Below are 27170 nucleotides of genomic sequence, written 5' to 3' on the forward strand. Positions count from 1 at the left end.
GAACCTTGAAATATAATTTTGTATCTTGATGTGGGTGGTGGCTACACAGGTATACACTGAAGTGAACGTTCTTGAGCTGTACATTTAATACAAGAACATTCCTATAAGTCATGTTTAAAGTTTTTATTTAAAAGTGTATGCAATTTTACGATTTTTACAAGCTTCTTTTAAAAAGATAAAGACCTGCAAAAAAAGAGAATACATTATAAGTGCTGGACGGATTATCACAAAGTGAGCCTATCTTACAGCTCCCACTCAGATCAAGAAATAGAACGTTATGGGCACCACAGACGCCCCCTATGGACTCTCCTAATCACCACTTTCTCCTCTCCGAACATTTAAATCATGGTTTTGACTGGGTTTTTTGTTTTTCTGTTTTTTTTTTTAAGCTAAATGTGAATGGAACCACACGGTGTTCATTCTTTTGTCAGGATTTTGGTTCGCCAGTGTCTCTGTGAGGTTCATCCATGTGGCACGGAGCAGTAATTTGCTCACTGTTGTTGTCTTATCATAACCTGTTTTATGAGTATACCTCAAACTCTTTATTCATTCTGCTGTTGATGGATATTGGGGTTGTAAATGCCAGTATGGGGCACTTACAAAGTTTACCTTCAGGATACGCACATGTGCATACCTAAATGTGAAATTGCTCTGTCATAGGGTAGCCACCAGCTTTACAGGCCAGTTTTTGAAAACTTGTTTCAGCATTTCTTTATATAGTAGGACCCCCCCCCCTTTCAAAAAAAGAAAGTGGTCTAAACAGTACCTACTTCCAAGAGGCTGGGGTGCCCCCCAAAACAGTTGACTCCTCCCCTTGCCTGCCTCCTTCACAAAACCACAAGCTCCTTGAGGGCAGAAACAGTGTCTTGCTCATCACTATAGCCCCAGCCTGCAATGCTCAGAACGCAGGAATTCTTAAATAAATATTTGATTGAATAAGTGAGAGAATGTAAGATCCATCCAGCCATCTAATTCCTGAGTGAAGTTGAGAAACACATTAAATTTTGAAAACTCATCTATTTTTTATCTTTGCTTTCAGATATCAAATGGATCCACTATAAAAGTCTTTAAGAAGATAGCAAATTTTACTTCAGGTAACCAACATAATGTTAACCTTTTGTTCTCAGTCTATAAAGTATTGTTTTTTTGCCTCTCAGATGTACTGTCACAAAGATGAGACTGAGTTGTTGCTAAGTAATTCTCTGATTGGAGGAAAGCCATTTTGATCTGTTTCTGGTCCTAAGAATGCATGCTCTGCAAAGGGGGACAGGAAACTGTGAACAGTGGTTGCCGTGACTGCCCGGCACTGAGGAAGCTGGTATCATTAACCACCCCTAAAGATGGGGCAGAATCTTAGCCATTGCAGCTCTTTCCCGACTCCTCAGTAGGATGGGGGCTGACAGAGGGGATCCCCCTGGCAAACTGAGGGAAGCTTGCAGATTAGCACACAGCCCTGCAAGCTCTGAACAAACAAGATAATTCACTTAGTCCAAAGCTCCTACTGATGGACCAAGGACAGGGAGCTTTGTGGGCAAAGTGAATCGGCCAGTCTCTAAACTCTCTTCTATGTCCCTGATAGCCTAGGGGCAGGAAAACACTGTAACAGTGCCTTGAGAAAATCCTGAGGTCTATGCCAGGCTTCTCTCTAGAGAAATTTTATCCAGGCCAAGACAGTCAGTCCTCCTCGGCCCTCAGAAAGGTTCTGGGCCTCACCAACAGGGCCTGTTCACACATGCACAGCTGGAGGTGGGGCTTCCCTATTCCTGGATTAAGTGGTAGGAGCAGCCTGATAGGACCCAACACCTGGGGAGTGCAAATGAGGAATTCAGGGCTCCCAACGAAATGGATAGGATGACTGGGAGGGTTGGAGGACACCCCTTGGTAGGTTGCAGGACATCCCCACCTCCCAAGCCCCCATCTACTCCCAAGTCAAGCTATATTGAGAGAAGCCATCTTGCAGTGGGCGGCTGTCCTTCTGGTCTAGGGTGGGGGGTTGGTGTCTTTATGCTGTAATAAGTGGAGGAGCTGTGTATTTTAGGCTTCAAAGACTATAGTCTTTTGAGAGCTTGTTATTTAGAGATCTTGCATTTGGATCACTTCATGGGCCTTAAAGGTGGTCAGCGCCTCTGCTTCCTCCCGGTCCAGTCTCTCCTTACTCTCCAAAGCCCTTGCCCCTCTGTCCTTTCATCACCCACTCTGAACATCCCAGCCAGTCCCCTGGTGAACCCAGCTGCTCCCCTTTCCTGAACCTCAGGCTGGGCCACCCCGTGGGAGAGGCCTGCAACAGCACAGCTAAGTCGTTGTAAATTCCCATGTGGATCCAGACCCTCAATGTACCCTGTTCCCCTTTGTGCTTCTCCAGACAGCTGACTGTTCTCCGTGATCCCACGTTCTCTCCTCTGATCCCCACAGGCTTCCCTGTCAGCAGATGACTTCACTCAGTACCTCACAGAGAAAAGAGATCAGAATGCCTTCAGTAGCCAGCGCCAGCCCACCCTGCCTCCCTCCCTGCGTCTGCCAGTCCCTCCTCCTGGCTCCCCAGACATGCCAGGGCTGCCCTTCCTCCCAGCCACATCCCTTTTCCCACCTGGGCTTTGCATCCCTGCTACTATAGTTTTCCATCAGCATTTTAAGGTGTTCTAGTCTCTCTCGTCTTCAAAACAAAACCCAACTGCCTTGCTTCCTCCTCTCCCTGCATTTGCCACTTCCTTTTCAGCCACATTTCTTCTCAGACTGTCCGCTTTGTGCTGCTCCATCACTCACTCTGTGACCTCCGCCTTGCTGCCCTTCTCTCCGATCCTACAAGAGGTCACCTTCCTTTCCACCTCAGGGCATTTGCACCCACCCTCCTCCCCATTTGGTCTTGCTCGCTATCCGTTCATTTAGGTCCAGCTCCAACATCCCTCCTCAGAGAACCTCACTGATTAGGGCTGTGCTAACTGTGTGATTAGGAGGAGTCTCTCAGTGGCTAGGCCATGAATTCCTTTAGGTGAGAGCTAGGTCTTACTCATTGTTGTCTGCCTAGTAGCCCCTGGCACACAGTAGGTGCTCCAGCTCTATTTGTTAAATGAATGAGAATTGAACCTCTCCTACTCCACCCCCAAGTGATGGTTCAGCCTCTGCTGCAGCACTTCCAGGGACAACTCCAGTCCCTGGCCCATCCTATCTTCACACTGTTCCTAAGGCCTTAAGATGCAGCGGGGCGAGGCGGGGGGCGGGGCGCGGAATGTCCCTATGAAAAGCTCCGGTGGGAGGGCTCAAGGAACCTATTCTGTTTATAACACAAGTGGGGCATCTTATGGGAAGGCCAGTTAGCCCATGGTTGTTTTCTCTAATGCCCTGTTTCTTTCCTTCTTTCCGTGGCGTTCAGATGTGGAATACACAGAAGATCACTGCCACTTGGTGAGTCCAGGCTTGCTTGTGCTCCCGCTGAATCGGATGCCTTCTGCAGCGCAGCGCGTCTCCTTGGGTAACGCTGCTTCTGCTCTGTCTTCTCTTTAGATTTTACCAGATTCGGAAGCATTCCAAGATGTGCAGGGAAAGAGACATCGAGGGAAGCACAAGTTCAAAGTAAAAGAAATGTATCTGACAAAGCTGCTGTCGACCAAGGTACACTTACCATTCTGGGAGCGCTTTACGGCTACCTTGGGGGTGTATGATGTGTTTGACTTAATTTCCACTGAAGTGTGAAAATGTTACAAATCCCTTGTGCCTTCTAGCAAAGCAAAATGAAAGTTTAAATTGTAAACACTTCCTACCCCCTTCTTCTTCTTCCTCACAAACTGCAAAGATAAAGCACTTTACAAATTTCTACCATAGCATCTTCAGTCAGGGATTTAATGTTGTTCCCAAGCCCTTTACCCACCACTGCACTGTTATTTTTTAGGTTGACAGCATAATTATTCCTTTTTATTTACTTGTTACTATAGATGAACAATAAAACTCCCTCTTTAAATTGCAAATAAAATGAAGAGGGGGTGGTCATTTTAAAATTAAGACTTCTGTTCATATATAAAAGTGTCAGATGTTTTAAAAGCCAGTGGAATAGGAATACCAAATTGGGAGCAAATTTTCCTTTATCTAGTTTTTAGTGGGATTAAACAGAAGTCTGTAGTGATCCTTTTTTTCCTGAAATGACTAGCAATAAAAGTGCTATTATCTACACCTGGCCCTAGTCTTCTGCTGGGCATGAATCTTCAGATTATAGCAGAGTGTCAGCTTGGAGCTTAAACAAATCTACTAGATTTGTTTGGTGGGTAGAGGACAGCCAGAATCTCTTGGCTTTTCTCATCTGTCCCACAGAACTCTATTTGTTTTTTATAAAACAGTCAGATGCTCTGGAAAGTACACAATAAAAACCCTATGATGGAAATACATGCAACCGGAAAAATTCTGGGAACCAAGCAACATCATTTGAGTTTTTCCAGGATGAACATAACTAATAAAAGCCAAACATCCGGGGCTTCTTGGTTTATGTATACAGCCCTGTAACTGACATTTCAACTGCTAGCAGTTTCAAAGACAGCCTCCCTGTTGCCTAAATAATGTCGTTATCAGCAAGAAGCTTATGCACCCACTCTAAACCTGGGCATGGATTTTCAGGACCTGTGTCTTAAACACTGAGTGCTGGCCTCATTTGACAGCTGTACATACTTGCTCTTCAGCTTGTTTTTCTGTTTTGTTCATCGTTATCTCTGAACTTGGATTTCACTTTTCATCATGTTTTAAAAAACCACTATCCTATTTTCTCTTTAATCTTCCAAGTCTGATGTGTTCTGTCTTTCAGGTGGCAATTCACTCTGTACTTGAAAAACTTTTTAGAAGCATCTGGAGTTTACCCAACAGCAGAGCCCCGTTTGCTATAAAATACTTTTTTGACTTTTTGGATGCCCAGGCCGAAAACAAAAAAATCACAGATCCTGACGTTGTACATATTTGGAAAACAAACAGGTGGGAACAACAATAGGTGATTACCGACTTTAAGAATCTGGGACAGAATCTTAACTAAAAGAAGGGCATGGATAGTTACAGAAGGATTATCCCTATATTTGAACTTTTTGGCTTGGCAAGCTATTGTGTCAAAGCAGTTTCTTACCGGTAGGTACTGTTTTTTAAATAAAAACGATTCCTGTGCTGAGAATCCTATTCTTTAGGGCAAAGTAAACAACCTCTATTATTTTTACTGTCTTAAACAAGTTTAGCTTGACCAGTACATGATGAGAAATTAATATTTTGTGGTTTTATCATACACTTTTCCGTTCGAGAAGAGTCTTAAATTTGTCCCTCAGAGGATTCATCACTTAACAATTTCCAAGCTGTCTATTGTATAAGTTTCTGTTTTTATTTGGTCAAATGCCATGCTGCTGCTACTGCTGCTAAGTCGCTTCAGTTGTGTCCAACTCTGTGCGACCCCATAGATGGCAGCCCACCAGGCTCCTCTGTCCCTGGGATTCTCCAGGCAAGAACACTGGAGTGGGTTGCCATTTCCTTCTCCAATGCATCAAAGTGAAAAGTGAAAGTGAAGTCGCTCAGTCGTGTCCGACTCTTTGGGACCCCATGGACTGCAGCCTACCAGGCTCCTCCATCCATGGAATTTTCCAGGCAAGAGTGCTGGAGTGGGGTGCCATTGCCTTCTCCGAGCTGAGGCAAGGTATCCAAATTAAAATTTCTCCTCACTAAAGAAACATAGCTCATTACCTCTCATTCAAATACTTTGTGCATGAGCTGAATGAGACTCAGTTATTATGCAACAGAACTTCTCAGTGCAAGCTCAAGCCGTTCTAAGCATTGAGGTTAGCCAGACCGTCTTAGATAAGTATTAAAAGCTCCAGGCCTACCTTAACTGTCTACTGTGGCTCCCTCCCCGCTTTGTTCTAGCCTTGGCTTCCTAGGCCCTGCCACTCCCATATCAAGCTTGGGCCCTGCAGGCTACCATCTCACTGGGAAGACTGTAGCGTGTGAACAAGGACAGTAGTCAGGACAGCAGAGCTGCTGAAAGGCCCAGTAGCCCTTCTGACAGTTAGCTAGGCCAGAGGACTCTGAGTGACTCCCAAGATCATATCCAAATATTTGAGTACCAACTATGTATCAGGTACTGTTAGGCGTTGAAGGTAAAGAGACAGAAATTCATGTTCTCACAGAGCTTGCATTTTAATAGGTAAATTGTATATTAGAAGGCAATATTAATGCAGAGAATGAGGCAAAAAATAGACTCACAGGACAGCGTGGTCAGAGGCCTGGTGGAGATATTTGAGTCAGGTCTTAAAAAGAGGCATACACCCTGAGACTGTCTGGGGCAAGACAGTTTCAGGGGCGGATGAAGTCCTGAGGCACAAGCTTGCCCGGTGCGTGTGATGAGAAGCGAGGAGGCCGGTGGAGCTGGGGTGGGTAAGGTGAAGCGCGGTAGATGAGTGCCAGGCCTAGACCATGCAGGGCTTTCTGCAGAGGGATGGAGAGCTACAGTGGAGAGGCGAGGACCTGATTCTGTGTTAAGAGGACTGCTGGCCCTTGTGGCAGAATTTACTGTTGGGAGCTGGCGGGTGATAATCCTGGTGAGAGATGATGGTGGCTTAGGCCACGGTGAGGACTTAGAGGGGGTAAGAAGAGGTCTGATGAGCTGTTCTCACTGGTAACCATTATCTAATTGACAAATTTGTGGAGAAAATTCTTGTTTTGTCAGTGGCCAGTTTCAGATTTCTCCAGGCCTCCCTTTCAGGAACGCTGACAGTTTAACCCTTTCTTGTTCTGAGTGACGCTGCCATCTGTTGCTTGGTATGTTTGGCAAGGCAGACTTGCATACTTCAGTAGCAAGGACAAAGACACCCATTCACAAACTGTGATAAACACAGCATCTGCCTCACATGAAAGGCTGTACTTGAAACGAGGTATCTCTCTCTCTCGGAACAGCCTTCCTCTTCGCTTCTGGGTAAACATCCTGAAGAACCCTCAGTTCGTCTTTGACATTAAGAAGACACCACACATCGATGGCTGTCTGTCAGTGATCGCTCAGGCATTCATGGACGCGTTTTCCCTCACAGAGCAGCAACTTGGGAAGGTAAGGCCCAGCTTTAGGATTTCCTGTACGTGTTTGTGTGAGTCTGAAGCACTCTGTCTTCCTTGTAAACATTCAAGTAACACACGACATCAGCCCAAAAGACAAAGTAAATGATGGTCACTGAACACCTGCTTTTCTATAAAATTGCTCATTTATTTCTATTTTTAATCTAGTTTAAGTGAAAACCTTTAGCTTTTGTTTCCTAGAAAAATCTTATGTAGATACTAATATAGATGCTATTAAACTATGAACCCAAAGTATGTAATTATTGAAATTTGCCTATGTTAATTCCATCTGAATATACCTAAAAGCATCTATTTGATTATAACAAATTTCTTATGGGGAAGTAAATCTTGCCTGAGGTTTCAAATACCTCTATTTTGTCATTTTATAATTGAATCAATATGGTTTGTCCTATGGTGTTTTGCTGAGCAAAAACTCTATAAGGCAAGAAAAGATAAAAATACAGAGGAAACTGTGAAAGAGATGTTTTGGTCTTAACCCAAGTAGTCCATAATAAACTGAGCAATATCTGTACCTAATGGGTTTAGAAATCTTTTCATGCTGAGCAGTGGGTCTTTGGTGGAAGGATGTTCAGAGTGCCTGGGATGAAGTGTGATGGACACGTCATAGGCGCCTGAGACTCCTAGTCTAAATCCAGACTCACTATCGCCAGTATTTCTAGAAACCAAACTTGTTTTTTGACTTTTATTTTCCCAGCACTGCCTAGATAGAGTCTCTCGAGGTAAAATCCTTGTCATTATCATCCCCTTCTCCTTCCTCCCACCTGTGTCTCTAGTTGGTTACTACTCACTTCCATCCCTCCCCTGCCAACTGCTGTCCTGGCTCCTACAGGGCCTTTCACTGTGTCTCAGCCTATCTTTCTAAAACAAAACTCTGATACTGTCAGATTCCTGCTTGAACATTGTAAATATTTCCCATTACCTCCCAGACAGAATCTTGAGTGCCACGGGGCCCTTCCGCACTGGGCTTCAAGTCTCTCTTCTGGCCTCCTCATTTTTTCCCCAGTCCATCTACCCACCTTTTCATGCTACAGCTGTTAGTTTTCGCAGACTTAACCACGAGCTTGTTTTCACATCACTTTGCTCGTCCCTTTCCTGTTACCTGTGTCTAGTAAAACCCTACTCATTCATTCAACAAATGTGATTTCCTAATGTGTACCAGAAAATGTATAAGACTCAGATTTAGTCTAAATATACCTATTCTGTCAATGTTCCCTTGATGCATTTCCCATGTGCTAATTTTGACCGGTACAGTTCTCCCTAGCGTGCAATACACTGAAACACACTTAGTTATCCATACTAAAAATGGCTGTTTATTGATTACTATGTTCTTGGCATAATTCAGTTCTCACAAGAACCACACAGTTAACCATTACCCTCATTTTCTGGATGAGGAATTGATGATGAGAGGTTACAAGTCTTAAGGTCGTACATCTAAGTCCTTTTCTTTGTGCTACACTGCTGCTAATTACTGATCTTAGATTGTAAGCTTCTTAAGGGCAGGTGCTGACTGGTTTTCATTCAGTGCCTACCCACAGTGCCTGGCTAAATAAAACTTTGCATGAATGATCACAAGGGCTGTAGGTTCTACTTAAAGTTGTAAACTTGACAGGTGAAAAAATATCTCAGTCCAGGCCTCCTTCAAGCCATCAATACATTTAAAAATGTACTGGGGCACTGACCCTACCATTAACTCACCTATCTTCCGAGTAGTGATACAATAAAAATTCATATTTCAGGACAAGAAAAATGTAAGCAGAATTTTCACCTGTTTGGGCCTCCTCCCTCCCCTCTAGTATGCACCTACGTTATGCATTTATCAGCCCTCTCCAATGGCAGAAGTACCCGCTGAACTGTAAAGACCCATTTTTCTTCTGGCACTAGCTGTGTAACTCCTTAGAAGATAATATTCCTCTCTCAATCCTGTAAGGGGTCACAATGACCCACACACTGTATATGTACATACTACTTTGGTGAACTTTATATACAATAAAAACTTTACATACAATACTTTATAAACATAGTATTTCCCTTAAAGATAGCGACTGGTCAGATGACCTGGGGAGATACTGGGTGCACATAAAGGAAGCTCTTAGCTTAAATACGTTATTAATGTTAATTAATTATTAATGTTCCTACATTATTTGTATTTTGTACATTACCAAATAGATGACTGAACCTCCAGTAAAAATGGTGACTAGATGACTTAAAACAATTTGACCAAATATCAATTATTGGAATAGTGTAATTCTAGATGTGGGTAGAAGCAACAGGAAGGAACCATTTCCTGGACCATGAGAGTCTAGTAAGACAGGCCGTCCAGAGGCTTTTGGCTGCTGTTAATAGGGCCTACCTCGTTCAGTAACAGCACAGTGAGTGGCCTATCAATGCAATCCTCGTCTGACCTGAGAATGAGCATTCCTGCTCACGAAATGCCTCCCCAACATTGGTGAAAATTAAGTCTGAAACGGAGGGGATTGCAAAATAATGTTGCCCATTACCTGTTATGACACACCCTGAAAGGAATTCAGGCCAAAGATCAGGATGAGGCAGTTTGCACTCGGGGAAAATTGACTAGCCTTTGGTTAGTTATTTTTCTGAAGAAAATTTCATGAACTCAGTTTCTTGAATCTTCCCATACTTAGAAATGCACTAAAATCATTAAGATATCTGTTCCTCACAAATAGTGTGTGATTGCACAGCCCCCTTCCCCTAAATCACATGTATGCAGGCCCCACCCCCCTTACCTCTTGAGAACAGTCCTCAGAGCTTTCTGAGAGGCTGTCTCCTAGGTCATAATCCTCAGGCTGGTTGAATAAATTTTTCCGTCTCTTTTCTAGACTGGCTATGATTTTTCTTTGACATGTTAATTCTGTCAAAATTATAACTTAAAAAAAAAAATCTTCCTTTACATTTTAACATCAGTTAAAATTACATAAAAACATTCAAACTACCAGGGAATTTTTCCAAAATCAAGACATCAGAGCCACCAATACTAATGACCATGCTCTTTCTTGAGAACACTGAAAGATTTTTATAATCTAATAAAATAGGGAAAAGCAGAAAAATCTGCCATTGCCAATTACTTACCACGTTCATGGTTATATAAAGGGCTCAATCAGACCTACAATCAAACCTTTTATAAGTGCCAAAATTCACTGGTGGGTGAGGATGAGAGCAAATGCTTTAATTCAGGCTTTTTACAACTATTAGTTACGAACTATGATTGAAATAAGTTCCATTGTTACAGTAACTCAAAATCATGCAAAAATAATAATTTTAGTCCTTTTATGAGAGGAAGGCAGAATATATTAGCATTTAATCTGCCTGAAAATAACAGTGACTCACCAGAACTATCTGGATAGCAGTCAGTCATTCAGTCAATAACATTTATGAAGGCCTGCTGCATGAAGATGACTTGTTACCAGGAGATAAGATTAGTAATAGTGGTGGAGGTTCAGCTACATTGGTACTGCTATCATTTCCTGATGGTTTTTTAAACTCTTGGTGGTTGCTGCTTTTTTTCAGGAAGCACCAACTAATAAACTTCTCTATGCCAAGGATATCCCAACCTACAAAGAGGAAGTAAAGTCTTATTACAAAGCAATCAGGGATTTGCCTCCATTGTCATCTTCAGAGATGGAAGAATTCTTAACTCAGGAATCTAAGGTATTGTTAGAAAGTAGAAATAAGATTATATTTGGGTACTTAAGCCATTTCAGAATCTCTCAACAAGGCTTTCTTTCTTTAAGAAACATGAAAATGAATTTAATGAAGAAGTGGCCTTGACAGAAATCTACAAATACATCATAAAATATTTTGATGAGGTAAGATTTTAAATAACATTTTTAAAAAAACAGATACGAATCAGCCACCAGAATTTGGTTATAAAGCGTCCTGTAGGTCTCAGGATGGCTCTGGCATCCCACATGGCCAGAAAGGGAAGCCAGGAAGGCTGTCTGAGATGCGGATCCTGGCACCAAGCCAGACCCTGCGTGTGGCTGCCCACCTTTGGACCAGCCATTTGATTTAATGGGGCCTATTGACACAGTTAACTTTGATGAGTAAGTAGTGGTCCTAATAAAAGGGGCCTGCTTATGCTTGATTGTAATCTGCTAAAATGAAGGCTAAGCTTGTTAAATCGCCTAGATTCTGTATTCAGTAGTTAAAAGTACGACATATTTCTAACTTAAGCAACTATTTCAATAAACCATTCTCCTTTATGATTCATTCTCCTTAATCTGGATTTTTTTCTTTGGGAATTCACACAGACACAGTCATCAGATGCGCTGTTTCCAAATAAATGTTAATTCCCCCTTCCCTGATTCCCCCCACTCAGTCATGCTGGGACAGGCTATCCATGTCAATGGTGAGAATAGCTCACCAATTCCATTTGCTACTTGAAGATCAAGTGAAGCACTAAGGTAGGGTAGAGGCAATGAGTTCCTTAAACATGATAAGCATCCCTCTTTCCAGGGGTCAGGGGTTAGAAGGGACGCACTGGGAGGGGAGGGAAGGGGAGGGCAAGGGAGGTAGACATCTCTGACCAGGATGCCCCCTGCCTGCTGCATTAAGAAGAAATACTTGCCTGCATGTTGGCTGCCCAGGAATGCTTGCTGTGCTTGGAATGGCTGTGACATAATGCATAAAACAGGGCCTTGGAATTCTGGCCCCATATTTGTAAGCAAGTAATTCGGTATTTCTTTCGAGTTTCTATTTTAAGCTGAAGTGTTGTTGATCCTGTGATAATGACTTAGCAAAACAACTTGCAAAGTGAGTATGTAAATGATCGGAGAAAATCTTGGCATCTGTTTCATACAGATTTACCACTCACAGCATCAGGAATGCAAAAAAAAAATAGAATTGTAATGCTAAAACCACAATATCTAAAATAACTGTTCTAATTGTCAACAGATTCTAAATAAACTAGAAAGAGAACGAGGGCTGGAAGAAGCTCAGAAACAACTCTTGCATGTAAAAGTCTTATTTGAGGAAAAGAAGAAATGCAAGTGGATGTAAGCACTCTGGGGACTGGCTTAATCTGGTAAAGTTCTTCAGATGACTTGGGAGCAAAATGGCTGCTTGAGCTACTCTGTGTTGTGAGTTTAAGTTTGCACATAGGTTCCACTTTGAGCACTGTCTTTTTTAAGAGACCAAGGCACACGCACAGCTTTTAGAAAGCCTATCAACCACTGTGCCTGTGTGTGTACTGTGGGAACCCTTCTGTAAATAGAGCTGAAGTGGTTGTTTCAAACAGCCTCCTTGTTTACAGAGAATACAGGGCCAGTAAGCAAGGGTCAGTATTGTTTAACTACACTCTCCACTTAAGCACAATGATAGAAGTGGTTTTGTTTGAAAACTACAGCTATGTAGCACTTGTAACTACACTGCACCTCTGCAGACAAGGGACATTGCTAATGATCAAAACAAACTGTGAAATGAGTCATCTGGAAACAAGGTTGGGTGTGCGGGCACCCTCGGGGATCTGCAGCATTGAGACTTTTCCCCAGTAGTTCCTGGAAAAGCTGACCGCAGAATTTGGTAGTGTGTACATTTAGCATTTGTGAGTGTGTGTGTGTGTGTGTGTGTGTGTGTGTGTTTTTAAACCAAAAACTAACGGTGTTGCAACATTGTTGAAAGGGCTCGTGTTTTTCAGTGGTCACCGACTGTACTCCATCAAACTCACCTCCATTTCACTAGAGAGCTCTAAAGCAAGGAGAGGGAGTAGGCTTCGTGACAGCATCTTACCCAGACACTTTAAAGTACCTATCTTTTCTTCATTTTATTTTTCCATATTAAATGTATTCAATAGTAGACGTGTAGGCTATTGTAAAAAAAAAAAAAAATCGCTTGTTTCGAAGAACTTCAATCAGAACTGTCTATGGAAGAGTAACTCCGCCCCCTAATCCTACACTTCTATACTACTGTCTCCTTGCTTTAGACTTCTGGTGAACCCTGTGGTTATAAATACTTGTGTGTGATTTTAAAAAATACATTTTACATTTCATGAAATTGCTGTTCACACTGGAGTATTATATATGAATATATATATATTTGAGGCCCATGGCCTGAAAAATATTAGTATACAACTTGGTATCTTAGTCTTACTATGTACTTTTTGAAAGTATTCCTCACAAGAGAGAGAGTTAAGAATACCTGTTTTATTCATGCCTTTTTTAAAAAAGAATTCCCTACCTAGTTATACTGTAGTCTTTTTATTGCTGATTTTTTACTCCTGAATTCTTGCTGCTCATGACCAATTCTAATACCACTGTGTTTCCCTTCTCTTAAACCAGAAGTAAAACGTTTAACTGGCAACTCTTAAACTTTCTTTGCAGCACCTTTACCCTTGGTGCTCCAAATCCCAGACTGAGGAAAGGAAAATTTTCAAGTAGCAAATAAAACATTGGTCATACATTCCTTAAAATCACTTACCAACAACAATCTATGAGATAGCAGGATTTAAAAGTACATTTGTCTTAAATGAATGCAGTTCTTTTTGCTTCTCACTATCTGGTAAAGAGTGAGCGATGACACCTCAACAAACTGATCAGAGAAGATAAGCATTTATTGCTCTATAGGGACCGTCCCAATCCTGTCACTTCTGGCCACTGTCTTTCCAATGGACACACCTCAAAAATCCTACCACAGAGGTTCTTTATAAGAAAGGTCTCGTCCCCATCTAAGGCTGCTGCAGTCTTGATGTGAAGGCATTCATAGGAGAACAGCATGAGAGTTGAGACCCAAGGGTAGGAGAGTTGCCCAAAAGACTTCCCCTCTTTAGGGTACAGAAATGCTAAGAAATCTCGAAGGATCAGCTACAGCTTTATCTCAGTATTTAGTAAATGCTACATGAGGGTGTCCCTGTCCGGCTCTCTGGCACATGAATCCTGTGTGGAGACTTCCCTCCTTTTCCAGGGACTGTGCTGCTGGGGACTTTGGGCAAGTCACTTCCCTCTTTGTGCCTCAATTTCTGTATAATATTTCTAGCCTACCTCACTGAGGTGGTGAAGAGTCACTAATGTGTGTAGCGTGTCTGTCAATCCTCCAGTGAAAAGCACTGTCTAGATCACATTTTGGATCACGTTAGCCAAACGCAGTACATGGCCAAATTAGATGTGTGCTGGAGACAATCAGTCACTGGGTCTATATTAAACAGCAGCCAGAGAAACAAATGGCAAACAATTTCTATTTTCAAGTTTCTTTGCATATTTTTTTGGTGCAAAACCATTTATAAACTTTTCTTTTTTCTAACACTAGTGTCTACAGCAGCATTTAAAAACTAATTCTGTTACTTTTTTCTGTATTAGGGATTTAAAGTCTATTTCTTATTGTATACCTGATTGAAGCAGTTCTTGGAGATGAATGTTTTAAATGTCTATATCCAAAAATAAACATTTTGATGTAAATATGGACTGTTTTTGTCTTTTTCTTCCTTCAAATTTTCAATAGATTTTTTTCATTCTAAGTGGCTCCACGGAAATTATTTCTCAAGAACAAAGTGTCACTGTATATGCTTTGTAAATTAGCAGCTGTATTATATAGTAAGTAAATCTAGTTTCTTCTAAATGATGTTAAGGCTATGCAATCTTACTCCTGGCCTCCACTGTTGTCTTGGAATTCTGAATGTGATGACGTCTAGATAATGAACATTCTACTTGGTCCAGCAGACTTTTTAGCTTTGCCTTGTTGACATGAAGTTATTCCAGCAGAATGCCTTTAAAAGATGTTACATAAAAAAGCAAATGATGGCATACTTAGGGACACAGAGAAATAAAACATTTATAACAATTTGGTTAGATCCAAAACAGGAGACAAAGTTAAACACCAACATTATTTCTAAAGGGATCCCACTGGGTTCAAGTTTTACAATAAATGGCCCTTGTTTTATTATATAGCCACAGGATTTAATTATTTGTACTTTGTTATCTTCTATTAATTCTAACTCAACGAAGCCAAAATTAGTGAGATCTTCTACACTGTATGGTTAAAACAAAATTAAATACAAAATAATATAAAAATATTTATTAAGCTTTTAATTATGTGCACACAACTTTTAGAAAAGGTAGTGTTGGAAGGAATGATGCTAAAGCTGAAACTCCAGTACTTTGGCCACCTCATGTGAAGAGTTGACTCATTGGAAAAGACTCTGATGCCGGGAGGGATTAGGGGCAGGAGGAAAAGGGGACGACAGAGGATGAGATGGCTGGATGGCATCACCGACTTGATGGACGTGAGTTTGAGTGAACTCCGGGAGTTGGTGATGGACAGGGAGGCCTGGCGTGCTGCGATTCATGGGGTCGCAAAGAGTCGGACATGACTGAGCGACTGAACTGAACTGTGTAATATATATAGATATCTTAAGTTTTATGCTGACTTTAAATAACTTTCACATATAGTAAACCAGAAAACATTTCAGACCATGTGATTGGTAAGCACCTCAAAGAAGAAGAGGAGGGAATTCAACATAGTTCTACTTAGGCAAAATGCCACACCGCCCCCCTTAAAAAAACTCAACAAAGCAAAATTAATAATTGAAAAACTTGATTCCCTATTTAGTTCCTTCTTCTTTGTTCATTTATTTTACATTCTCAAAGGGTTGTCAATAATATTCTAAATATCTCTGAAGCTGTCTTAGGGCTTCACTTATCATTACTACAACCTTAAAATCCTGACATTCATGCAACACAGCATGGAGATAGTACCTTTTCTTGAGGCACAGTCAAGTGATTTGGCAAACAGTAATAAAGTATCTAAATGCCACATACATTAAAGCTTCAAGCTTTACTGAGTCACTGATTTCATCCCTTTTGATCTGCCTTTTCTCCAAGCAAATCATTCCCCAGGAGATCCAAGTTCCTCTAGTTGTTTCCTTTGTGTTGTTTCAAGTTCTTCTAGTCTTTTGCGAAGTAGAGAGAGTTCCCTTTGATGCTGTTCCTCCTTAAAAGCACAGAAAAAGGAAAAACAGAAAAAGCATTGCAAGAAAGGCTGTTAGAAAAACTGGTGGAAAAATAACTGTTAGGCAGTGGCCTCAGTGTCTCTTTTATTCAGGTCTGCAACATCTGGCAAGAAAAGAATGACCATTTTAGCAGTCTAAGAACCCCAGCATGGTCTAGACTACCAACTAGTCCTCCCTTTTCTCCTGCCTCAGGCTGTATAGCCTTTAGCCAATACCCAAAGTCTGTTCTTCTCTAGGTTTAAAGTTCACTGCAGAATAAATTAGATAACAGTAATGCAAGTCCCAGGTGTACTTATGTGGCAACTTTCTAACAAGACGAGTTTAACAGAAGTTTATTATATAAGCAAAGCACTTCATCAGAAGTACAATTCAGTGACGTACAACATTAAAAATCTTCCTTGCTTACAACATTACAAAATGTCATTGCTTATTAACAGTTCATCTTCTGAAAATCATCTGATCAATTTGGTTCCCTCAACATCTCAGGGATTTGATAAAGTAAAACTAACTCAAGTTTTGGAAACAGAAAGATTTAGGTATGAAACTCAGCTCTCAGTTATGACCTTGAGCAAGTCACTTCACCTCTCTGACTCAGCTTCCTCATGTGCAAACTGGGAATACTAATACCTTCCCTCAAAGCATTTTCATTAGGATTAAATAAAATGTATGGAAAGCACATAGTACAGTAACTTTGCATAAATGTTGGTAATAATCAGAATTATATGAGTGACCTACAGACTCAACAGTTTACTCAAAGACTTTATCGGTCTCTTCCTTTCAGGTGCCCAGCAGGAGACTTTACTCCTAGCACCATCACTGAAGAATAGATTCAAATCCACTATGCCTCTCAGCAATTTTTCTGGTAAAGATTTAGGTTTTTAAATATTTAAACAGGTAAAATTTACAGAAGTATCTATCTAACTGTTTTCTCCTAAAATAAATGCCCATACATACCTGCATGTGAGGAGGGAAGGACAGTTCCATGCCTGGAATCACAGTTGATGACTGAAGACTAACAGGATTGATGGATGCTGATGGAGGTATATTAGGAACCAAAATTAAACTTCGAAATTCATTATGTCTTCTCTGTATATCCTTTAGTCTTTTTTGAAGCCTTGTATACTCTTCAAATGGAACATTTTGTCTTAAAAAGGAAAAGCATTTCTGTTGCTTAATACAGTTATATTCTGTTGAAGAACAGTATGAGTCACAGAACATAATTTTAATTGGGAGGGAAGGATTTTTAAGATTTACCAATATATAATACATAAAATGTGGTTTACCTAGACAGATAAACAGAAACATGACATCTTAATTATTTGTGTTACTGTTGGCCCTGTAGGCTGTCGACTTAAAGTTTTATTTGACAATTAGTCAGAGATAAAAAACATTTTGATATTTTTAATTCTACTCCCCCAACCCATGAATCTTGAAACTAAAAGGACTCCTCCAAAAAAAAAAAGGTGCCTTATTTTACTTCAGAAATAGAGGAAATACCAGGTTGAATATTATGAATTTGGTAGGTAAAATATGGTCAAACATAGCTAATTCATTTTGTCCTATTTTTTAATGTACCTAATGAAAAAGATAAAACTACCCAACTTAAGGGAAAATGACATGGATTAAAAAAAACTTTGCAGGCCTTCAGAGTTCACCACCTTTTTGGACATTAATTTCCTAATAATCACAAGTAATCAAATATAGTTTCAAAACCATTTAAAGTTCTAGGTGATCTGTGCCATAGCTGCCCACTCTTGAATTGATAACACCTCCTCCACAACCATTAATTTTGAAATAATAAGTTGAATTTGGTTTTAGAATGAATGTGGTGGCTTCTCACTTTGGAACAGAGAGTATTTGTAAAACTGGCATTTATTCCACAGTCTGGAAACCTCTTGGATGTTCTAAAAAAAATAACACCACACACAACTGTTCATATTTTAGTACTAATTATACCCAAGAAGACCAGTGCACACTGTAAAGCATCACTGCTTGACATACAGGCAGCTTCCATTACAGAAAAGTCTGATACTGTCTAAATGCTGAAGACTACCACTAATTAGCTGAATTTGAAAAGATTTTATCAACGTAAATCACATGGGTCATACAGTGCCACTACTACTAAATTAAAATGGCAAATCTCTGCTCAAAAATGCTAATGATGCAGATTATTAGTTGTGCTTAGATATAAATAAAAACCAGAAACTACTGCCCAATAATATTTTCCACACCAAAACATTAAAAAACTGAGCCTTGATTCAAAGTTGTGGCCACAATTTCGAACTTGTAATAACTAAACTGTCTTGTCTCAGCAGCAAGGATTTATACCACTCCTGGCTACCAAAGCCAGGGACTGACCTTTCCATCAGTCCCAACCATACAAAACAGAAATGCATATGTTAAAGATGTTTTGGTTTGAAGAAACATTGAATCAGAAAAAGAATAGCAAAGATAATGAATTAGGAGTCTAATGAAGTTTTACGATTGTTTTAAATTTATATTTTAAAAGCAACCCAAGTACATTATACTCAGAAACAACGTTCTATAATGTCAAAATATCACATGGGGCATATATACATATGCATATATACAAACATATTACCTATTTAACACCTGATTTTCTGTTTCCAATTCTTCTCTCTTTGCCTCTAAGATTTCTACCTTTTCTTGCAGTCTCTTTAATTTGTTTTCATGAAGAGATTTTCTCTAAAAAAAAACAAAAAGAGAAACAATTAATATGAACAAGTATGCTAATACATACTCTCCTATTTGAACAAAGCTATATAGTGAATATTTTACTCACCAAAAAAATTTTACTTAGAGATAAGTATTTTCAGTGAATAATCAGAGCAAAGATCACTGGATACAATGCTTATTGAAAATCACAAAGATAATAATGCACAGATCTAGCTCATACCCTGAAAGTAACAAACAGAACTATTATAAATGCCAAACCAGAAAATTAGCATCAATAAGGAAATTGTGCAAATAAAACTTCTAAGAAGGGAAGAAGTCAAATTTTACTAATGAGTTTGCTTGTCACCTGATAATATAAGCTCTTCATTCTCCCAGAAGATATCGTGAGTTTAAAATAAGTATAAATTTAAAATTAAAAGCAAGTTTGCAATTGATAAATCACTACCAAAGTAGTAAATTAAAGGATGAGACAGCTAAGACTGATTATGGATGCATCTCAGTTTGAAAGCATGCCTTTCTAAAGGGAAAATTTTCTAATAATATGGAAAGATCTATGTATAATGCAAAACAAGTAAATGAAAAAAGGTAATACCTTTTTAATTTTATAAAAAGTTTGCCTTTAAAAAAAAGCAGAAAAATACCTATAAATGTTGACACTCATTTAGTAGCTATAGACCTTTTTGGTTTTTGGTTTCTAACTCTTTACTAACAGGCTTACTGAAGAATGAGTAGAATATAAATGTACAGCAGAATGTAAAACCACAAAGAAAACACTGGTGTCACCTCACACAGGTCAAGAGCACTGCCATACCAAAAGGGCCCCTACCCCTCCCTCCTTTCAATCTCTACCCTCCCTGTCCTCTGAAAACATAACCAACTAATCTACTTCTAAAGATGCAGTTTAGTTTTGCCTGTTTTTGAACTTCATGCAAACAGAATCATAGCACACATTCTTTTACAGATGGCTTTTTCCTTTTACTCAATACTGGGAGATTTATTCATGGTATTGCTTACAGGCAGAGTTCACTCATTGCCTACCGTGGCACTAAAACCACTTTTTTGTCCTTTATTAGCACAAGTATATATTAATGTATTGACAGGTGATTCGGGACTCTATTTATTCACCCACACACAAAGAAATCATACAGTGTATATACTTCCATCTCTTGATTTTTTGTTGTTCAACATTTCATCTCTATGATTAAGTTATGTTTATTGCATGTCACAGTTCTCTATTGTTATACCATTATCCATTTTACAAATACCTCATATTTTATCCATTCTCCTCTTGATAACAATTTGAATTGTTTCTAGTTTGAAGCTACTATGAATAAAGTTTTTATGAACACTGCTGAATATGCTTTTGGTAGATATATGTCCTCATTTCTCTTTGAGTACATATTCAGGAATGAGTCATACACAATACATATGTTTTAACTTTAGTAAAACTAGCGTTTTCTAAAGTGGTTCTAACAAATTATTAGTCACATCTTGTGTGCATGCTTAGCCGTGTCTGACTGTGTGACCCCATGGACTACAGCCCACCAGGCTCCTCTATCCATGGGATTTTCCAGACAAGAATACTGGAGTGGGTTGCCATGCCGTTCTCCAGGGGATCTTCCTGACCCAGGGATTGAACCCAGGTCTCCTGCATTGTAGGCGGATTCTTTACCGTCTGAGCCATCAGGAAAGCCCATTAATCACATGCCCACCAGCAATATATGAGAGTTCTAACTGCTCTGCATCCTTACCAACACTTGGTATGGTCAGTCTTTTATAATTTTCACTACTCTAGTGGAATAGAATAATATGTCACTGTACTTTTAATTTGCATTTTCCTGTTGTCTAATGAGGGTGAGTATCTTTTTATGCATACTGGCCATCTGGATATCCTTTTTTAATGAAATGTTTGTCCTAGTCTTTTCCCTGTTTAAGAAAATATTTTGAGTAATCTATTTGTCGGAATTCTTTACATATTCAGAATATGAATACTTTGTCAGATATATGTGTGGCAGATTGACCTCCCAGTGTGTGGTAATATTTTTTCTCTTAAGAGTGTCATTTTATTAAAAAAAAAGTGACACTTTAATGTCTTTATCAATTATATCTCTTAGGATTAGTTCTTTTTTTAATGTCCTGTTTCAGAAATCTTTACTTATCCCAAGATCTTAAGATTTTCTCCTCAAGCTTCTTTCTAGCAGTTTTATTTTTTTACCCTCACATTTGGGTCTAAGGTTCATTTTTATCTAATTAGGTTGGGTTAAGGATAACCAATTGACCCCACATCCTTCAAGTCCTCCAGCTTTTTTGTTCTTCAAGATTGCCTTGGTTGTTCTGGTCCTTTGTCCTTTAATATGAATTTTAGAATCTACTTTCCAGTTTCCACAAGGAAAACTACAGAAATTTTGATTAGAATTGTATTCAATTGGTAGGTCAGTTTGGCAAGAACTGACATCTTAATAATATTGAGTCTTTCAAATCAAATATGGTATAGTTTCCCTTTAGCTAGATCTTTAGTTTTTCTTAGCAATATTTGTAGTTTTCAGTGTAGACTTGCATATCTTTCATTAGATTTATTCCTAAGTATTTTGTATTTCTTATGCTAAGGTAAATGGATTTAAATATTTTATTTTCTGTTTGTTGTCTATGTAAAGAAAGAACTGAACATCACAGAAATGCAAGTAAAAACCACAATGAGATATCACAACTGTTAGAATGAATATTCTCAGACAAGAAACAACTGTTGGTGAGAATGTGGAAAAAAGGGAACCCTCTTGCACTGTTGGTAGGATTGTGCAGCCACTATGCAAATTAATGCAGCCACTACGGACAACAGTGGGCGCTTCCCAGGTGGCTCAGTGGTAAGAATCTGTTTGCCAATGCAGCAGGCACAGGAGACATGAGTTTGATCCCTGGGTTGAAAGATTCCTGGAGTAAGAAATGGCAAACCGTTCCAGTATTCTTGCCTGGAAAATTCCATGGACAGAGGAGCCTGGGCTGTCTAGTGCATGGGGTTGCAAAGAGTCTGACACAACTTAGCAACTAAGCATGCACACATGGAAAATAGTATGGAGAGTCCTCAAAAAATTAAAAATAGAACTACCAGTAATTCCACTTCTGGATATTTATCTAAGAAAAACAAAAATACTAACTTGAAAAGGCATATGCACCCCACGTTCACTGAAGCCTTATTTACAATAGCCAAGACATGGAAGCAAGTGTCCATCAATGGATAAGGAAAATGTGATACACATACATTAGAATATGGTTCAGCCATAATAAAGAAAAATCTTGCCATTTGCAACAACATGGATGGATCTTGAGGACATTTTGCTAAGTATAATAAACTAGACTGAGAAAGAAAAACTACCATGTAATCTCACTTATATGTGTAATCTTTAAAATAAAATAAGCTCAAAGATATAGAGAACAGATGGGCAGCTGCCAAAAGCAGGGGGTGAGGGATGGGTGAAGTGGGTGAAGCAGATCAAAAGGTACAAACTTTCAGTTAAAAAAGAAATAAGTCCCATGGATGTAATGTACAGCATGCTGGTTACAGTTGATAACACTGTACTGCATATTTGACAGTTGCTAAGAGATTTATCTTAAAAGTTCTCATCACAAGAAAAACAATTCTGTAGCTATGTATGGTGATGGATGTTAACTATTAACTAGATTTACTGTGGTAATAATTTTATTATACAAGTATCAAATTTTCTCTATGGAAGGTTTTAAATTAAGGATTCCATTTCCCTTATAGATACAGGACTATTTAGATTTCCTAATTTTTGTATTAGTTTTATTGAGATGTTCAAGGAATTTGTTCACCTAAATTGCATTATTAACATAGTTATTTTTATAATATTGTTTTAATATCTGTAAGACGTATAGTGATATCCCCCTTTTCATCGGGATTGAACCCGGGTCTCCTGCATTGCAGGCAGATTCTTTACTGTCTGAGCTACCAGGGCCCATTATATTGTCCATTCTGTTTATTTACTTATCTACCTGTGAGGAGTCTGGGGAGAATCAATTTTATCACCATCTTTTCAGATTGATCAGCCTTGGCAAGTTAAATTTTCTCTATTGTATACTTTCTCTTCATTGATTTCTGCTAAATCTACCCACAGAGTTCGTAATTCAGTTAATTCAGTGTTTTTTAGTTCTCAACTCGCCATTTAAAGAAATGTCTTCTAGTTTTCTGGTGCAATTCTCAAGCACTTATTCTGGAGCATACACAACATGGTACTTTTATTTACTTTTTTTTAACATGGTACTTTTAAAGTCTATGTCTGATAACTCCATTACTTGGATCCCCTGTGGGGGGTTTGCTTACATTGGTTGTTACTTCTCTTGATTTTCAGTGTAATTTCCTCATGCAGCTATTTTTAAACCATTATTAATAGAAATTTGTTAAAACTGATGAACCCATGTTGATACATTATTATTAACTGAGGTCCACAGTTTTCACTGTCATCCTCTGTGCTGTTCAGTTCTATGGTTCCATCACATGCATAATGTTATGTATCCACTACTGTGTGTGTTAATTGTTCAGTCATGTCCACTACTGTAGCATCATACAAAGTTTCACTGCCATAAAAATCCCCTGTGCTCTACCTGTTTATCCCTACTCCCTAACCTCACAAAGACTGGCAACCATTGATATTTTTTCTGTCTCCATAGTTTTGCCTTTTCTCCTGCTACTGCTGCTAAGTCGCTTCAGTCATGTCTGACTCTGTGCGACCCCAGAGACGGCAGCCCACCAGGCTCCCCCGACCCTGGGATTCTCCAGGCAAGAACACTGGAGTGGCTTGCCATTTCCTTCTCCAATGCATGAAAGTGAAAAGTAAAAGTGAAGTCTCTCAGGTTGTCTACTTGAAAGTTATACAGTTGTGTCTGACTCCTAGCGACCCCATGGACTGCAGTCTACCAGACTCCTCCGTCCATGGGATTTTCCAGGCAAGAGTACTGGAGTGGGGTGTCACTGCCTTCTCCATGCCTTTTCTAGAACGTCATGTATTTGAAATCACATAGTAAACAGCCTTTTCAGACCAGCTCTTTTCATTTAGTAAGGCTGCATTTAAGGTTCCTCCATATCTCTGCATGGCTTAATAGCTCATTTCCTTTTTATCACTGAATAATATTCCCTTGTGTATATAAGAGATAATATAAGAATAATAATAATATTCTCTTGTGTGGATATAGCAAAGTTTTTTTTAACCATGCACCTACTTAAGGACATATTTCTAGCTTCCAACTTCTGGCAATAATGAACAAATGTTTGTGCACAGGGCTGTGCGTGTGTGTGAGAACGTAAGTCTTCAACTCATTTGAATAAATACTTAGGAGTGTGCCTGCTGGACTGTATGGCCAGACTATTTCAGCTTTGTAGGAAACTGCCAAAGGATCTTCCAAAATGGCTGTATCATTTTGCAATCCCACCAGGAATAAATTAAGATTCCTACTGTTCCATATCCTTACCAGTAGTTGATACTGTCAGTGTTTTGGATTTTAGTCATTCCAAAAAATGTGCAGTGATGTCTATGTTTATTTTTTATTTAGGGATAGATATTATAATTTAAAACCTGAGGAAGTAACTTGAAGCCTACAATGTTAGTTTCCCTTAGAAAAGATTTATACTTGTTTCTGGCAGGCAGCTAGGAACACTAACAAATAGGGGTTAATTTAATCTAGTTATAAGGACAGATCATCTGAAGCTGTGCTTCAATACCTGCAAGGACCAAGCTATTCTCAGCTCACTCTTAGTCCAGGGGTATGTATATTCCTTCACAATATCAACCCAAAGCACAAGTAGTGGACTCAGACCTGAGACCCTCTCTCTGGCAGATTCTGAACTCTGATTTTTGTTCCCCTATGAGGTTGTCAAAGGCTTTGCTTCACTTCTCAGCTCTCTCTTCTAGAACTGGCAGTCTCCTCTAAGGGAAAAGCAGCCAAATGCTGTGCTCCCCTCTCTAGGTTTCTATCTCTCCAGGACCTTGGCCTCTTAATTCTTCACTGCCCTTCACGGGGATATTTTTAAAGATATTTTGTCTGCTTCTTCTAGTTCTCATGTGGAGAGCTGATCCACATATTTCCTAGTCTGTTATTATCAAAAGCATATGCTCCTTTTAGGTATTTTAGTTCAACTATCAGCAGACATGTTAAAGATGGAAATGCTTAATACTTCATTATTATATGATTATATAAAACTTTAATCTTAAAATCTAGTTATACTTCTCCATTTTTACTGCTCATTTAAACTGCAGCAATTTTTCACTTTCATAAAATCTTAACCAAGTATGTATACTTAATATACACACACATATACAGAGTGCCCACTTAATTGGGCCCTATTTTAATCATAAGTAATACAAACTGTAGGGATTTCTGAGGGAACTCCAATCAATAAGGACAAAAACATGAGAAAAAGCTTTTTAGAAAGGATAAGAAGAAGAATCTGTAATTCTATAAGAATGTGGATTCCCCTGAAGGTTTTCCTACAGTGGACTGATGGGTAAAACCATTGTTTTGAAAAGATTAATATGGCATCAGTGTAAAAGATGGACCCTGAAGTTTGCCTCTTAAGATAAGCTTTTTGAAGACAGGAGTCTTGACACTGCTATCCTCATCACTGTAAAAACAAACAGCCATTTACTGAGCACTCTTCTTTGCCAGGAACTGAGCTGGAATGTTATACAAGAGCTGCATGGCTGGTTGACTAGTAGACTCAATGCATGCCTTAGACTCTAAGGTTATCTTAATTTCCTCATAGATCCTTCATTATCTTGACTTAAGTCTCCATCTTCAAACTCACCTGGAGAAACTGACCTTAGTTAAATACGACTCTACTGACTGCACAGTTGAACCTACAGCAACTGAAATATAGCTGGCATGTACACATGCACTCACACATACACAAAATTATGCTGACTGGTCTCAACTTAAATTAACCAGCACTAACTTCAAATGGGGATTCCCAGGTGGCTCAGTGGTAAAGAATCCATCAGCCAAGCAGGAGACATGGGTTCAATCCCTGAGTCAGGACAATCCCCTGGAGAAGAAAATAGCAACCTACTCCACTATTCTTGGCTGGGAAATCCGAAGGACAGAGGAGGCTGGCAGGCTATAGTCCATGGGGTCCCAGTGAGTCAGTCATGACTGAGTGACTAAACAGCATCTAATGGGCCCCAGAAGGTACCTGGGATTTCTACTAATTCCCCTAATCCAACACTCTCCCAAACTCTTATATTCTTTCACAACTTCTTGTCTCTCCTCAAATCTGTTAGACCTCCACTCTTCACAGTCTGAGCTGGTGACCCAGATTCTTTTTCACATTGAGAAAATAGCAGCAATCAATAGAGAATTTCCACACATTCCCATTACATCCATCAATTTATCAGGAATTTACAACTAAATATTTTGTCGTCTTTCCAGTTACAACAGAGACTGTGTCCCAATCCCTTCCCCCTCTGAACTGAATCTAATGCCCTTCTGCCTACTAAAACACATCGTCCCTTCATTTGCCCTCTTTCTCCCGCATTATCAGTTTTCCCCCTGCAACTGAACCATCCTATAATTTCTTCTTAAAAGAAGCCTTTGCTCCCACAATCTGAGCTATCTTACCCCAGTTCTCTGTTCTTCACAACAAAAATCCTTGGACAAACTATGTTCTACTTCAATCAGACCTGCATAGCTACTATTCCACAGGAACAACTCTGGACAAAGCCACCACCAATAATCACAAGGCTGTTGTTCAGTCGCTCAATTGTGTCCAACTTTTTGTGACCCCATGGACTGCAGCACGCCAGGCTTCCCTGTCCTTCATCATCTCCTGGAGCTTGTTTAAACTCATGTCCCATTGAATCAGTGATGCTATCCAACCATCTCATCCTCTGTCGTCCCCTTCTCCTCCTGTCTTCTATCTTTTCCAGCATCAGGTGACCAAAGTATTGGTGCTTCAGCTTCAGCATCAGTCCTTCCAATGAATATTCAGGGTTGATATCCTTAAGGATGGACTGGTTTGATCTCCTTGCTGTCCAAGGGACTCTCAGAAGTTTTCTCTGACACCACAGTTCGAAAGCATCAATTCTTGGGTGCTCAGCCTTCTTTATGGTTCAACTCTCTCATCATGACCACTGGAACATGACCACTGGAAAAACCATAGCTTTGACAAGATGGACCTTTGTTGGCAAAGTAATGTCTCTGCTTTTTAATATGCTATCTAGGTTTGTCACAGCTTTTCTTCCAAGGAGCAAGCGTCTTTTAATTTCATGGCTGAAAGCACCATCTGCAGTGATTTTGGAGCCCCCCAAAATAGTCTGTCACTGTTTCCACTGTTTCCCCATCTATTTGCCATGAAGTGATGGGATGGGATGCCATGATCTTAGTTTTTTGAATGGTGAGTTTTAAGCCAGTTTTTTCACTCTCCTTTCACCTT

At 39.6% G+C, this 27170-nt stretch overlaps 2 protein-coding genes across 10 annotated transcripts in view; one reads left to right on the top strand and one right to left on the bottom strand.

The window, feature by feature from the left end:
• Nucleotides 1–17234, top strand: part of PLXNC1 (plexin C1) — a 156365-nt gene extending 139131 nt beyond the window's left edge. The window contains exons 24-33 of one of the 6 annotated variants that reach the window (XR_009736334.1): nucleotides 1040–1094; nucleotides 3371–3402; nucleotides 3502–3609; nucleotides 4787–4950; nucleotides 6907–7054; nucleotides 10606–10746; nucleotides 10830–10904; nucleotides 11992–12121; nucleotides 14530–14621; nucleotides 16818–17234. Coding sequence is in view for 4 of the 6 variants with exons in the window: in XM_061415750.1 (XP_061271734.1) it covers nucleotides 1040–1094; nucleotides 3371–3402; nucleotides 3502–3609; nucleotides 4787–4950; nucleotides 6907–7054; nucleotides 10606–10746; nucleotides 10830–10904; nucleotides 11992–12092; nucleotides 16818–16863 (870 nt within the window). In the remaining 2 variants the exon portion in view is untranslated. Of the gene's footprint in view, nucleotides 1–1039; nucleotides 1095–3370; nucleotides 3403–3501; nucleotides 3610–4786; nucleotides 4951–6906; nucleotides 7055–10605; nucleotides 10747–10829; nucleotides 10905–11991; nucleotides 14487–14529; nucleotides 14650–16817 lie in introns of those variants that run through there. The other 5 variants (XR_009736333.1, XM_061415753.1, XM_061415750.1 and 2 more) reach the window with 5 other exon arrangements.
• Nucleotides 109–27170, bottom strand: part of CEP83 (centrosomal protein 83) — a 168223-nt gene continuing 141161 nt past the window's right edge. The window contains exons 14-19 of one of the 4 annotated variants that reach the window (XR_009736337.1): nucleotides 18639–18742; nucleotides 16991–17180; nucleotides 15846–16017; nucleotides 10426–10649; nucleotides 2338–7115; nucleotides 109–183 (exon numbers count right to left, since the gene is read on the bottom strand). Coding sequence is in view for 1 of the 4 variants with exons in the window: in XM_061415754.1 (XP_061271738.1) it covers nucleotides 15913–16017; nucleotides 16991–17180; nucleotides 18639–18742 (399 nt within the window). In the remaining 3 variants the exon portion in view is untranslated. Of the gene's footprint in view, nucleotides 7116–10425; nucleotides 10650–12879; nucleotides 14795–15087; nucleotides 16018–16990; nucleotides 17181–18638; nucleotides 18743–27170 lie in introns of those variants that run through there. The other 3 variants (XR_009736336.1, XR_009736335.1, XM_061415754.1) reach the window with 3 other exon arrangements.

Source organism: Bos javanicus, chromosome 5 (assembly GCF_032452875.1).
Source record: "Bos javanicus breed banteng chromosome 5, ARS-OSU_banteng_1.0, whole genome shotgun sequence".
In the NCBI taxonomy this organism is placed as follows: Eukaryota; Metazoa; Chordata; class Mammalia; order Artiodactyla; family Bovidae; genus Bos; species Bos javanicus.